At 52.6% G+C, this 15,015-nt stretch overlaps 1 protein-coding gene across 1 annotated transcript in view; it reads left to right on the top strand.

Moving 5' to 3' along the window:
* The window catches only part of Ptprj (protein tyrosine phosphatase, receptor type J), a 114,252-nt gene extending 108,253 nt beyond the window's left edge, over positions 1 to 5,999 (top strand). Inside the window, exons 23-25 of the mRNA XM_023710620.1 lie at positions 243 to 403; positions 1,300 to 1,435; positions 4,573 to 5,999. Of these exons, the coding sequence (XP_023566388.1) occupies positions 243 to 403; positions 1,300 to 1,435; positions 4,573 to 4,731 (456 nt within the window). The 3' untranslated portion in view covers positions 4,732 to 5,999. The remainder of the gene's footprint in view (positions 1 to 242; positions 404 to 1,299; positions 1,436 to 4,572) is intronic.
* Positions 6,000 to 15,015: the final 9,016 nt, after the last annotated feature.

The following is a 15,015-nucleotide window of genomic DNA, read 5'->3' as shown; positions in this document are numbered from 1 at the left end:
GTTTGCACCTCGTCTCTCTGGAGGGGTGTTGAAACCTCTTTCCTGGGCTTGTTAGGGGGATTTGATGAGCAAGACTAAGTGTATGCGAGCACCCTGCAGCTGGTGTGTGAGTGTAAAGTTTTGATTTTAAGCCTAGCCCTCCTTTTTAGCTTCCGTCTGTCCTGGGCAGTGCATGATCCGGGCTCTGCCCTGCTCCCCTCGCCTTTCTTGTCTCTGCCTCTGACCCCTCTGTTGACTTGTAGGTCCAGACAAGTGATAGCCACCGGCTGAGACAGTTCCACTTCACCTCCTGGCCTGACCATGGCGTCCCCGACACCACAGACCTGCTCATCAACTTCCGGTACCTGGTTCGTGACTACATGAAGCAGAGCCCTCCAGAGTCCCCAATTCTGGTGCATTGCAGGTACAGGTGGCACTCGCCTGAGACAGCTCGGGCACACCCAGATGTTTGGGAGCACTGCAGGAATGCACTAGGCATTTACAGTTCAAGAAAAGGGCTGCTGGAAGCCCACCCGCGGCTTAGTCCCTAGGCTCCGAGACTCTAGGATAGGGCTTGGCAAACCACAGCCTGTGGCCGGAGCTGGTGTGCTGCTCGTTGTTGTCCGTGAAGTGTCCCTGCAGAGCTGTGCCTGGGTTTGCGTGTTGCTTGAGCTTGTGCTTGTGGTGCATGGCAGAGACCACGTGCTCTGTGGAGCTGGAGATGGTGCTGTCTGTAGGACAGGTGTACCCACTGCTACTGGAGACCAAGAGGAAATTCACTTTAAAATTAAAGGAACCAAGATAGGCATGGTGGCTCACACCTGTAACCCCCGCATGTAGGAGGCCGAGGCAGGAGGATTGCCTCAAATTCAAGGGCAGCCTGAGCTACATATTGAGTTCAAAGCCAGCCTGAACTACGCAGTGAGAGCCTGCCTAAAAAAAAAAAAAAAAGCCAACAAATCCCCAAAATAAAGGAATTGACTTAGGATAAAAGAGAGGCCTTGTTGCCTACAGGGAATAGATAGAACTGGCCCTTCTAGGTTACCATAGCAACTTGAATGGGACTGAGATTTAAGAGGCTCTAACAAAGCGTCTTATTTGTGGCACTGACCTCAAAAGTAGGTTTGGGACTCAGGCCTCAGTGCAGTGGTAGTGAAGCCTGACTTACTGAGGTTTCCAGGGAGCAGTGTTTGCTCGGATCCATTGCTGCAGATGGTGGTGGTGGCCAGGAGCCCGCTGCGGGCACAGGTGGCGCAGTCATGGGGTGGGGGGCACAGGGGGGTGCCAGCTGAGGTGCCACCTTCCTTCCCTTCCTTTCAGTGCGGGGGTTGGCAGGACCGGCACCTTCATCGCCATTGATCGCCTCATCTATCAGATCGAGAACGAGAACACCGTGGATGTGTACGGCATCGTGTATGACCTGCGCATGCACCGGCCCCTCATGGTGCAGACCGAGGTGAGGGGGCCTCCTCCACCCTTCCTGCCTCCCATCCCCCCTGGCGTGGCCAAGGTGGGTGAGATAGCTCACCTTTCTGGCTTTCTGGCCTTCTGGGAGTGATGCTGGATTTCTTGGCAGGCTGTAGACTGAGCCGGACTAAATGGCCTGAACTGGTGGCGCAGGAGGACTGGGCTCAGGAGTGCGCTGCACATTCTTTACTATGCGCCTTTGACCTAAATAAACTGCCCAAGTCTCCGGAGTTTGGTTTCTGGATTTAAACCTAAGAAATATATTTTTCACTCTTTGTTTCTAAACAGGTCGGTCAGTTGATCAGTTGGTCAGTCTACTTGTTACAGGGTCTCGCTATGCAGTTCAGACTCCTAGTGAGCCTCCTGTCTCAGCCTCCTTTCAGGGCCGGCACTGCGCACCCAGGGTCCAGGGTGGGCATGCGGTACCAGGGATTGAACCTGCGTCCTTGTGCTTGCCAGGCAGGTGCTTAGACCGCTGAGCTATCTCTCTAGCTCTGACTGTCTTTTAAAACGTGGATGAAATAGACTTATCAAGCTGGATGTGTCGACATGAAATGTAATCCTAGCACTTTGTAAGGCTGAGGCAAGAGGATTGACGCCTGGACAATTTAGTGACTTAGTGACTGTGTCCAAATAAAAAATAGAAAGGCCTAGGGATGTAGCTCCATAGAAAGGCCCTGGGTTGATCCCTGGTGCCAAAACCAAAATGAAATGAAATGTGAAATGACATGAAATGAAACAAAATGAGCTTCTTGTGTTGAAGCATTAAGCAGCTTGTCCTCACCCAGCCATGTAAGTGAGAAAGAAAGGAAGAAAGCAAGCCAGCCAGCCAGCCAGTCATCCAGCCAGTCATCACTAGAGTGAGCAGGGCTGGGAGCCTTTTCATCACTTGCATTGGGAAGCAGCTGTGCTCAGAGCGTGCTCGAGCCCCGGGATGACGAGGACAGAGCATTGACGTGCGCAGGCCTCGCCGGGCCCTGAGCCAAGGGGGCATAGCGTGCTGCGCACTGGGTGCGTGCGAGCCTGGGTACCCTGCGTGTGTGGTCTGGGAGAGGCTGCAGGCGGCACCCGAAGGAGTGAAGCTCCACTGCCATGTTGGCCGGGAGGAGGGCCTTTGTGTGTTCTCATTGGACAGAGTAGTGTGTCTTAACCACTTACGCTCCTCTGAGAAACGGAGATTTCATGCTTGAGGATTCTTTTCTCATCTCTTTTTTGTAGTTTGAAAATAAATATGTGTGTATAGGCTTTGTTTTTTAAAATAGGGTCTTGCTATGTAATTCAGGCCAGCCTTGAACTCATGGATTATATTCTTAAAAACTGTAATATAACTAGGTGCTCTCTGGAGGCTGAGGCAAGAGGATGACTGTGAGTTCAAGACCAGCCGGGCTACAAAGTGAGCTCAAGGCCAGCCTGAACTGCATAGTGACATCCTGTCTCAAAACGATGAAAAGAAAGGAAAAAAGAATATAGGACTCTGTAGAATACATTTTCCCCTTTTACTTCTCTCAGTCCTGTCCCTTGAAATAGGCAGTGTGTATAGTGAGGCATGTAGTTTTATTTTTTATTTATTTATTTTTTAGCTCAGGGTGTTTGCACGGGGCTGTACCTCCACCCTTTTTGTTGTTGTTTTTGAGATATGTAGCCCAGGCTGGCCTTGAACTTAGGATCCTCCTGCCTCTTTTTTATTGGTACAAGTGTGCAGCACACAGCGATTATACTTCACTGTGGGGAGCAGTACCTGTACATCCTACATCCTAATTCCTTCTAGTCCCCTCCCCTCCTCCTCTTTCCCTTAATCTCTTTCCCTTCCCATTTAAAAAAGATCTATCTAGCTCCTGCTGGTCATTTAAAAAAAATGTATTTATTACAGGGTCCACAGGGTCTCACTATGCAGATCAGACTCGCAGTGATCTTCCTGTTTTCAGCCTCCCAAATGCTGGGATTATAGGTGGGGTGCCACCACACCCAGTCTCAGTCACCACCTCAGTGTGCCCTGGGGGTGGGGCTGGCACGGCACACAGGGAATTGAACTCCTGGCCCTGTGCCTGCCTAAGCAGGTGATTTAGCCTGCTGAGCTATCTGGCTGGCCCTTCCTGCTGGTCATCTCTTTTGATCTTTAATTTACTTATACCTGGGGATTTTCCTATAAGAGAAGTTATGTGATCTTTAAGCTGAAATGTCTAGTTTATTTCACTTCTTAGTGTGGTCTGAAGGTGTATGTGCATCTGTGGACAAATGCATTAATGTGTGCGTGGACACTCCTGTGGAACTTTTTTTTTTCTTTACCTAGGATCGAACCCAGGACCTATCATTTGCCAGGCAGGTGCTTATGCCACTGAGCTGTATCTCCCCAGCCTTGTGGAGCATTTTGAAGAGATCTCATTCTGCTTTTTCTTTTTCTTTCTTTCTCTTTCTTTTTTTTGCAGAACCAGGGATTGAACTCAGGCCCTTGTGCTTGCCAGGCAAGCGCTTATTCTATTGAGCCCGTCCCCGGCCCCCACTCACTCTGCTTTGGATAGGACAGTTCCTTGTGATGTCTTCCCCATACAGCATCACGGATACCTTTCTGTGCCAGTGAACACCCCTTCCTCCTTTTGGAACAGCTATCTGTGGCTCCCACCAGCTTCCCAAATGTGGCCCCAACAGTCCCCTGGGTCATCCAATATAAGAAAATATATTGGCTGAATGACATGACAGGGTGAATGAATGACAGGGTCTCACTGCGTAGCCCAGGCTGGCCTAGAACTCGCAGCCATCCTTTGCCTTGGCCTCCCAGTGCTGTGATCACAGACAAGCGCGAAGGATCCTCCCTGCTGAGACGTCCAGGCTCACCCCACTGCACAGGGTGGGGGCCCAGACCGTTGTGCAGACCCCACTGCTGGGCGGCCCTTCCTGCTCCCTGATTCTTAGGCGTCCCCTCAGGGCCGGAGGGGACAGTGTGACCCTCTCCTGAGACTCGCTGGGGAGCACATCTCTATGTGCAGATTTTCACCCGGCTCTCACGACCTCCTAAAACTCGTTTGCTGTTGTGCAGATGGGGCTTAGGCGATGCTGTGAGCGGAATTTGGGGCTCCTCGGGGACCAGGGCCGGGCCAGAGCTCACTTTCTCTCTCCCTTTGTGCGCAGGATCAGTATGTTTTCCTCAACCAGTGCGTCTTGGATATCGTGCGATCTCAGCAGGACTCCAGAGTGGATCTCATCTACCAGAACACCACGGCGATGTCTATCTACGAGAACCTGGAGCCGGCGGGCGTGTTCGGGAAGACCAACGGCTACATCGCCTGACTGCACAGCGGAGCTGGGGCGGCGCGCCGCCACCCACGGCCGGCCGGGGAGCTCGCTGGTGCACCCGACCGACCGGCTCTCGGCTTTCTGTTCTGCTCCGCTAGAAGCGCGGCGGGCAGGGTGCGAGCCGAGCTGTGAAGCCCGGCGGCCGTGGGCTGGGGCGTCGGGCGGGGGTGAGGACCCCAGCGGTCGCTCACGTTCCCGAAGACCAAGGGCGAGAGTGCTCTTCTCATTTCCTTGAAAATTGTGGAAAACCTGGAAAAGTGAGCTCTGATTTTTTTTTTCTTCCCAGAACAGGTTCTTAACAAGAACAGCAACAAGAACAAGAACAACAGCAAAAGACTGTAGGTGATTCTCATGCTCCAGCCAGGGTTTTGTTGGGTTGAATATATTTTAAGTATCAGAGGTCTATTTTTACCCACTGTGGCTTGGGATTGAGCTGATGGAAAACACATTTGCGGGAGGTTCTTGTGTCAGGAGGGGTCCGGGGCGCCTCTTCCGGCTGGGTTTTCTATTTGAACATGTGCCTTTTCTGAATTATGCTTCCACAGGCAAAACTCAGTAGATTTCTCTATTTTTGTATTGAATCTCATAATTGGAATATAGGGAATATTTAAACAGTAGTTTAGCACGGAGGTCCGCCTTGTAACATGCTGGTCCTCACGGGTGCGAAGAGGCCCCTCCCCCCAGTTTCCCGTGGAGACTTCTGTGGCAGCATTTCCAGCCCGTGGGTTGGGTGAGAACGAGACTGTCACCCAGAGCCTCCCTGTGGCGGGCAGGCACAGCCCAGGGATCCGTGGGTGACAAACTCCTGTCCCGGTTCCTGTCTTCTTCCTTTTCTCCTTTCTGTCTTTGGTAAAAAGGATTATTTAAAGGTGCAATATGTGACTTGTGATTCCTGATGCTCTGGGTTTTTAGTAACGTTCTACTCAGGTTGGGGTTTTTATGTGTGTCCGTGTATGTGTGTGTGTGCGCGCGCGCGCATTTTTAAAAGCGTGGCAATCTGTGAACACTTCAGTGTGAACTCAGTGTTGGATGAGTCCTTCCTGCCCTGAGGTCTGCTGGCTGTAGTCTGTCTGCAGTGACACACGTTGGTATCTACTGTATATATAAATCCTAAACTCCTACGTCAGTCATTCCTAGGAATTGAGGTGTACAAAGTTTGATTTGTATCAAAGATGTAATTATTATTTTTTAAACCTCTTTTCACTCTACTGCTGCTGTAATTACTTTGATTTTTTTTTAGTAGATTAATTTTTTTTTTTTTTTTTTTTTTTTTTTTTTTTTTTTTTTTTTTTGGCTTCAGGTTGTGTAGCCACCAAGGATTTCAGAATTTATGTGGATGTATTTTATTGGTACCTAATCTGTAAACTTCCCAAGGCATTAACATGAAGGGATTGGCTTCTTTTCTTTCATACTGTGGCTCAGGTTCTATGTGAAAGATGTTTTGAGTTCCTTCTCCAGTAGGCAGGGAAGTAGGCACGGTCAGGTGAAGGAATCACCAAGCCTGGAGCCCAGTGGCCACTGTCCACCCAGGATGCAGGCCTCCTGTTGAAAATGGGGTGGGGCCTTTGGTGGCTGGGTCCCTGGGCCTGCGGGGGCCTGCGTCCCCTCCTGATGCTCCTGGGCTCTGCACCTCCCCTGCACGTTGATGGCAGCCCGGATGGTTCCCAGGCACAAAGGGTGAGCCGCAGAGGCCCTCAGCCCTGGTGGTGTTCCTACATAGCACTGTCCTCGGTGTGTGAGACCCTCCCCCCAGGTACCAAAAGGATTAAAGGAGGGGTTGTGGTGGCGTCATGTTTCGGGGGAGGATTTTTACTTCTCAAATAGAAATTGCACTTTCTGCCAAATCCTTTGCGTTTGTCAGTGCTAAGAAGTTCACTGTTTCAGGTCCCTGCAGGAATGAGGGCGGGCCCAGCCGGCTTGGGTCCTCTGGGCTCTATGCGTGTGGTCCCCCGGCCGGCCACGGGGGAAGCCTCAGGTTGGGCCCCAACTCAGGCAGGCTGAGGGGCTCTGGAGCCTCCTGCCCAGTGGGCTGCAGTCCTCCTGTTCGTCAGGAACCCCTAGGAGGGAGCATCCTCAGCCCTCCTCTTGTGTCTCGTCCAGAGAATCACAGGAAAGGCTTTGCCCCTTCAGAGGAGTAAGGTGACGTAATTGTAAACATGCTGTCTAAAAACGGGGGCTGGCTGTGTGGTGTTGGATGCCCGTCATCCCAGGACTTGGGAGCCGAGTTAGGAGGATCGCTGTGAGTTTGAGGTGAGCCTGGGCTACGTGGTGAAGTCAAGGCCAGCCTGAACTACATAGTGAGACTGCGTCTCAGAAAAACAAAAATAACAAAAAAAGCAAACTCCAGAAATCTTCCCTTTCACTGGCTTGGGAAGTAGTTGGGCAGTGGCCACAGTGAGCCACACGGAGTCAGCATCACAGGGTCATCCTCCATCCCTGAGGAGAGCAGGGCTCTATCTAGCAGGGAGGCCTGGAATTCAGTGGGAAGGTCGCAGAAGGTCACGCTGCTCCTGAGGCCTTAGGATGGGCTGGGCTCTGTGCTGGGAGCGGTATTTATAACACAGTTTCTGGAAAAGGGAAGACTCATGTTTAAAGGGAAGGATTCCAGGCCGGGCAGGAAACGACTCAGCTGAGCTCTGGAGGCTCCAAAGAACGGTGACTGGACTCGGGAAGGACCCGGTGGTACCGCGGAGGTGCTGCAGGCTCCGTGTGGCCGAGCAGCCGGGCTGGGCTTCAGGCTCCACAGAGCGCGCCTGGGCCGCTGTGCCCTCTCCCAGGAGCACAGATGTTCTGCCTCCGAAGCAGCTGGCTGGCGTCTGTCTCCTGGGGTCGTGTCATGACGCCAGCCTGACCTGGCCCCCCGAAAAGGTATGGTTTTCTTTCGCAATGCCTGATGGTGCTTGTGGAGCTTAGCGAGTGAGCAGACGGACGTCGGGTTTGGCTCCGAGTTCGCAGACCACTGGGGACATCGCCTGTCAAACACACTGCAGCTTGTCCCCCTCGGGGACGCATATGAATAGGACATGTTGATGTGGATGCTAAATTGTAATTTTCTTGTAACTATTTTGGAATGATGCATATTTCTAATGTTTGTTATACTTGTACAGAGTATTGCTGTGGATTGCTTTTTTTTTTTTTTTTTTTTTCTTAAAAGGAAAAAAATGGCCTGGAAGGTTTTTTTTTTTTTTTTTTTTTTTTTTTTTTTTTTAAAGACAAATACCAAATATAAAAAAACTGTCCACACAAGAGGCCTTCGTTTCGTTCTTTGCCTTTTCCCCTGTGCCACCTCCTGACCTTACGTCCCCCGTCGTCGACTGGTTTTGTGGCTAATCTGCAGCTGTGGTACCCTCAGCAAAAACACTTGGATTTCCCTTTGGGATTGCCACATAACATTGGTTTTTCTGGGGCTGCCACTGTAAATACTACGGACTGGGTTGTTAAAACAAAGAGAATGTCTTTTCTCACAATTCTGGAGGCGAGATACCAGAGGTCAGGGTGTCGCGGGCCTGTCTCCTCAGCTGTCCTCTCTGTGTCCTCGCGTGGTCCCCTCTGGGCGAGTGTCCGATCTCTTCTTTCTTTAGGTCCCACAGGGTAGTGAGGCAGGCCTTGAATTAATTCAGAGCCAGGCTGGCCTCAAAATTATGGTGGTCCTCCTGCCTCGGCCTTCTGAGAGCTGGGGTCACAGGCCTAGACTTTTTCTCTGACAACTTTAACCTTTTCCTAAGAGGACTCCTGTCAGCTTGGATTAGGGCCTCACCAATCCCTACTTCATTTTCCCAAGGACCTCTTTTAGAACTCCCTCCTCCAGTGCAGAGTCCCATTCTGAGGATGGAGGTTGGGATGGCCACATGACTTTTGGGGGGACATAGTTCAGCCCTTGACACCTCCATGGGGCTCAGGGGAGAGAAGATGAGGGAGACAAGGCTGTGTGCATCCTAGCAGTGTTATGGGCAGCTCAATTAGGTAGAAATCCAGGCAGGCAGACAGGGCGAGGCCTCAAGGAGACAGCCCTAGAGACAAGATACCTTGAGACTGTGAGAGAGAGGGAGGCTCCTGCTGTGGGCCAGACCTAGAGAGCAAAGATTGAACGAATGCTCACGTCCCTAAAGGCAAGCATCTGGGATTGATCATCACCTTGAGGAAGCTGCGGAGAGTCACTAACACTACCGGCCACTGCATCAAGGCCCGTTCTATGTTCATGCCCGTCTGCTATGTAACTTGCTTCCCCATTTGGTCCTGGATTTAATCAATGTTACCTGAGGAATGGTGTTTGTAACCGTGTTGGTTGACCATAGTTTTGTCCCACCTCATGCCCACCTGAGAGAGTTTCCATGTTCTCCAACTTAGACCCTCCTCACCACATGGTTTTTACTCTATGAAAATTCCTGGAAGAGATAGCTTCTGGGAGCAGCCCACTTGGGTCCCCCTTCCATCCTTCTCTTGGACAGAAGCTTTCTTTCCCCAATAAACATTCTGCTGTTAACCTCCATTGTTCCTGAAATTCATTCTTCAGTTTTAGAGAACACAAACTTGTCCCAGGTACCTTTCAGGTTGGGAGTTTCATTCCCCTAGATCAGCAGGTCAGCTGCAGGGGTCACAGACAGATGCCCTGAGCTTTAGGGGCTTCGGGGGGTGGCTTGGAGTTTTTCGGAATTGCTGGGACCCCCGAGAGGCCTCTGTCATGAGAACCAGGGATTGATGAGTACTTGCTATGGATCCTGCAGGTGTCCTGGGGTTGAGGACCCGACAGCCTCGGCCTCTGCCTCTGCCGTGGAGCTCAGGTGCAGATGTGGGGAGTCGCCCCGACCCAACAGGGTGTGTGGCCTCATCTTCAGCGTGACCGATTGGGCACACAGGCAGGGAGAGAGGCTTTTAGTGCTTAGGAGCCAAGTCCCCTCATCTCCTGCTGGCACTGGTGTGACGTCCACGTGAAATTCATACCATCCATGCTGTTGGGGAGAACAAGATGGCCAGATGGCTTTGGAAGATGGCGGTGGTGGCACGGTCCACGTGGTGGTGGCAGGTAAGTGATGGAGTGCTACTCATGCAGCTGGCTAAAGCGCAACTTTGAAATATGACACAGAGCATGTGCACATGCAGGTGTGTGAACACACAGACCTGGAGTGCGTAGCTTAACGCACACGCACACATGGCTACGCACTTTGCCCTGCATTATTCAGGTGGGAGGTGCAAGGTGGTCACACGGGTGACTGTGACAAGGAAGGACAGCCCCTGGCAGACAGGGCATGGCCCTGCAACAGGTGCCCAGGGAGCTGCATTCCTGCCTGGCTGTTGGTGCCTGTGTGGGGACTCTGCGGGCTGTGTCTAACCCATGTCCTCACCCCTCACAAGCCCTATCCCCCATGTACTGCTGCCCCACCCCATCCTCCCTGGAGATCTGGGATACAAGCTGTCCTGCTCCCCAAGGGCAAGTCCAGTCCTGATCCCGGTGCCCCGGGCATTCACTGACTGTGGAAGGATGAGGCAGCATTCCACACAAGGCAGTCCTGTGTGTGTCCAGGCTGCCTGGGAGCGCTCTCTGGTTTCTTTTTTTTCTGGTCACTTGTTTAATCAGGGAGACAGCACACATGTGGGGCCTATGACAACTTATTCCAAAGTCCTCATGGGTTGTGGATGTCCTGTGGCACATGGGGCGGTGCCTGGCCAGCAGCGAGGATCCTTCCCCCTAATTCCCTTCTGCCCAAACTGACAATTCCAGATTGCTGCTCATGTGGGTGGCAGACAGCCTGTGATGCTCGCCTGAGACGCAGCCTGAACATCCAGGGACGAGAGCAGAAAAGCAGACATTCTGCTCCAACTGCTACAGGGAGAAAAACAGTTGCCAGCTGGCCTGCGCCAGTTTGTCTTCTCTAAAATGGAACAGCGAATTTTGGGCATGGTGGAAATTAAGAGCAGAGTATATTTATTGGGGGGAAGAAAGCTGCTGTCCCAGAGAGACAGAAGGGGACCTTGAGTGGGTTGCAAGGACACTGCCTTTTCTAGGGATTTGTTTTTTCAGAAGAGCAAAACCGCAAGGTGAGGTGGGTCTGAGGCGGGAAACATGGAACTGGCAAGGTGGGTATGAGGTGGGACAAAACTATGGTCAACCAATATGGCGACGAGCTTAGTTGCTCAGGTAAAATTGATTAGATGGGGATCAAATGGGGGGAAGTGAGTCACATAGCAAGTAGACATGAATATTATACTCTTTAAAATAAAAAATAAGATAAATATTAAGATTTATTGAAAGCAAGCATTAATGTTCAATTATTTGTCCAGTGTTGCAAACCTATGTCTGTCAATCTGAGCAACAGATTTGACAATAAAAATATGTACTATAACAACTATTGTTAATTTGCTATTCTTGTTTTGAAAATAGGTACCATATGTATTGTTGTATGTTACTGTTTCTGTCTTTATTTTTGCTATTTGTTTTTGTTTTTACTCTTTAAAATAAAATAAAAATTAAAGAAAAAAAAAAAAGGACCTGGTTGGATCCCCAGTACAGCATGTTGTGCTGGTTCCAGAACCCGGCATGGTGGCCTGTAATCCCAGCACTGGGGAGGCTGAGACAGGAGGGTCCCTATGGGTCTGAGCTGTGTAGAGACCCTGTGCCAAATAGATAAGGAAGTAAATAAATGGTAAACCCCAAAACTACAGAGCAGGGGCTCTCCTGCAGGAGTCTGGGACTGTGATCTTCCTGGCTTCCTCAGCGTGGTGGATCCGTGTTTAGAGTATCACTCCCTGATGTTTATTCTGAGGGAGTATGTGATGCAGTGTGTTCCCTTCATCTTTTGTCTCGCGGTCTGGCCGCAGCTGAGGAGTCTGTCGCCCCCACAGTTGCAAGGTATGTCGTCGTCTTCTACACAGGCCCCTTCCAGGGCCGGGCCTGTCCCCCTGCCTATAATATTCTCAATTAGCTGTCTATGGCAAAGCCATGAGGGTTTACCTAGACGTCAGCTGCGAAGAGGACATCTTCCTAGCGCATCTGTCACCTTGATGCCACCTGGCTGCCACCGTTTCCCAGGACCTGCCCTTGTGTCACAGAAAAAGAGCGCACAGCTGGTGGGGTAGCAAAGACCTGCAAGCCCAGCGAGTGGGAGGCTGAGGCAGGAGGATCTCGAGCTGGGGGCCAGCCTGGACTGTAGAATGAAGTCCTCCTTCAAAGCCAAACAGAAATAAAGCGCGAGAAAAGACCAGAAAAAACAAAACAAAGATGACAGGTTGTTTGCACATGAGTGTTGCTGCTGGTTTGATGGCGAGACACTTGGCGCGTGGCCTGGAACGCAGCAGTCAGCGGCAGCTGTTCATGTATCAAAGGCAGTGAGTTCCGCGGGTGCACGTTGGTGGACAGAGCAGATGCCCTGGCTGCCCTCGTGGAGCTGAAGGAGCTCCGGGAGAGACTGCGGCTGGGAAAGAATAGCCTGGTCTGCCCTGCGGTCTGAGGAGCCAGCCCTGGAGGGAGGGCGCAGAGGAGGAGCCCGCGAGGCGCTGGAGGAGCTGGGCGCCGTGTGGGTGCCGGCCTGGTGTGGGATAAATACTTCCTCCTGGGGAACCAGGGCACATGCGCATTGCCTCTTGTCCCTGCCCTCCCTTGCCCTCCCTCTGTCCAGTCTCTTTCCAATCCCAGGTCCCTTTCTGTCACCGCAAAGCCTACCCATTTTCCATCATCGGTCTTTTCTTTTGTCTTTAAGTCAGTACTCTTGTGTGTGTGATCTAGTTCACTTAGTGGGTGGATGGCCTCCTGGTGGGCAGCGGGCTCCACCCAGCTGAACCGAGCCAGAGTGGTGCTGGGTGTGGGAGGCCTGCCTGAGGGTTGCCGCCAGCAGCGTGAGAGACGGAACTGGAGAAGCTGTGGGCGGCTGCTGGGGGCTGGCAGGAGCTGCCGTGGAGCCGCTGGCGCCGCTGGTTCTCTTGGGCTGGTCTGCTGGAGGACCTTGTCATGCTGGCTTTCCTGGTAAACGTGCCTCTTCTTATCTGAGGAGGAGCTCAGGACCTCGTCACTGATGATGTCCACAGTTTGCTTTGGGGGAGCTCCGGTCCTCATCGCTTCCTGGCTCTGGAGGGGAAGATGGGGCACTGCTCAGGATCCTGGAGAAGCTTGTCAGCTGGCTTTCCTGAGGTGGGCCCAGCTTTCCTCACTGTCAGAGGAGCTCGGGTCCTCCCTGTCGCTGAGGATGGCTGAGGTACTCTTCTGGGGAGCTCTGGTCCTTCCCTTCGTGTCGCTTCCTGGAGCCATGTGGATCCCTCAGCCTGCTGGCGCAGATCCACCACCGACCTTTGGGCCTTGCGGGCACAGGCCTGCCTGAGACACGGTCAAGGGCTCGAGGCCTCCGGCTGGGTTTGTGGGAGGCATTGTTATGGGCTCGACATTTTCAGCTGTGTAGAGAGCCCTTCCTGATCCTCCTCTCAATCTGGGAAGTGTGTATTTACAGTCCCACAGATAAGTCATTTGAATCCCATCCCGTGAATTCTAATTCCTCACGTACACACAGCGCAAGACACGGTGAGAATAGAGACACTCGGGCAGGCCTGAGTTCTGCGAGCAAGGGGCCCTAAGCCCAGCCCGATGATGGCTCTCCGGAACAAAGGCCTCCACCCAAGGCTCGGCCCGGGATTTATTCGTTCATAAAGAAGGGAGAGGCTTGCGGATGAGCGGCTGAGAGCGGCAGGAGTGGGTGAGGGCCGCGAGCAGGGCGAGGCACGAGGCCTGCGCTCACCTCCGCGATGTGCGGAGCGCGCTGCACCGCGCAGCCAGCCGCCGGGTGTCCAGCGCTCCGCGGGCGGGGCGTCAGCGCTCACGTGTGGTCTTTCAAGCCCCAGGACGTCACAGCCTCGGTCTTGGGCTCGATCCCAGCACGCAGCGTGCAGCGCTGGCACTTCATCCCACTGCCACTGAGCTCACGCTAGGGAGCAGCAGGTGGGGGTTCCGTCTTCAAAGACCCCACCAGGGCTTCTGCTGCACCTGTAGGCGTTGCTTAAAGCCACTTTCAGAATAAGGAAGAGCCTCGCCAGCTCTACATATTAATACATAGAAATAGGGTCAGGCTCAGCCAAAATGGAGGCAGTTGCTCTACTTTCAAAGAGAGCTGGTCCTCCACAAGCTGGACTGATGCAGGATATTAGGATCCAGGTCCTCATCTGGAGTCTCTGGTCTTTACTGTATGGACAGTGTTCCTGCGCTCTTTCTATATGATTCTTTGGGGGATTCATTATAAAATAATCTTATAAAATGTGTGCTGTATTGTATTGTTGCTCTGGCAAAACCTCAAACCACAGCATTATGGTCCCCCATCTGTTTTCCTATACATGACTCCAATTTATCCTTCTTTATGGCAGAGTAGTACTCTATGATGGGTGAACATGTTTTCTTTATCCACCCATCTGAGGGTGGACATGAAGGCTACTTCCAAGATTTGCCTCCCACAGGAGTTGTTCTGCTATAACTCTTTCAGGAAGATGCCTAGGAGGGGACCCGCTGGGTCCAATGGAATTTCTAGTCTTCTCTTCTTGGGGAAACTCCACCCTGACCTCCTTAGAGGTTGCTCCAGCTCACACTCCTGCCCACAGTGGAGAAGGGCTCTGCTGGCCCTGCAGTCTGACCTGTGCAGACCATGATTTAGTGTCTGGGTGGTGGCTATTTTTTTTGGGGTGAAGTGGAACCTCAGCGAGCAGCTGGGGGTCTGTGTCTCAGAGCTGGTGGCTGCCCTGAGGCACAGTGGCTGGGAGGGCGTGGGCTCGGAGCCCTGGCAGGCGACAGGGTGGCCTATGCACAGTAAGCACGGACAGTGTGGAGGGAAGGGCAGTGGCCGTGGCCCTGGCCAATGTGACCCAGAGGAAGATAGCCCATGTTCAGGTTGGAATGTCTGCCCCCCCCCCCCATAATAATCCTATAACCCTAACTCTGGAGGTGACAGAATTAGGCAGTGGCCTTTTGGGAGTGGCTGTTGGTGGGGTTGGTCCTTCTTACAGCTGAGCGGTGCCCTCCTGCTCCAAGGACGGATGGATGAGGCTAAGTGGCACCAGCAGGCGGCCCATGTCAGATTCCAGATGTGCTGTTGCCTCGGCTGTGGCCCCCCGAGAACAGTGAGAAACTCATGTCTGTCCTTTATGTGCCACTGAGTTGGTGGCGCTTTGTGCAGGTCCCTGGATGGACAGTCCTGGCCGTGGCAGGGAAGGCAGAGGAGTGGGTGGCCAGGGTGCGGGTGGCCGCGGCGCGCAGGCTCCTGCTCTTCTCTGACTGGATGTGTGTGAGCCCTGGAGAGTCCCAGCTCCAGC

The sequence above is a fragment of the Octodon degus genome, unplaced genomic scaffold, assembly GCF_000260255.1.
Source record: "Octodon degus isolate 3935 unplaced genomic scaffold, OctDeg1.0 scaffold00018, whole genome shotgun sequence".
Lineage (NCBI taxonomy): Eukaryota > Metazoa > Chordata > Mammalia > Rodentia > Octodontidae > Octodon > Octodon degus.
This window is presented reverse-complemented; position numbering and strand designations above follow the sequence as displayed.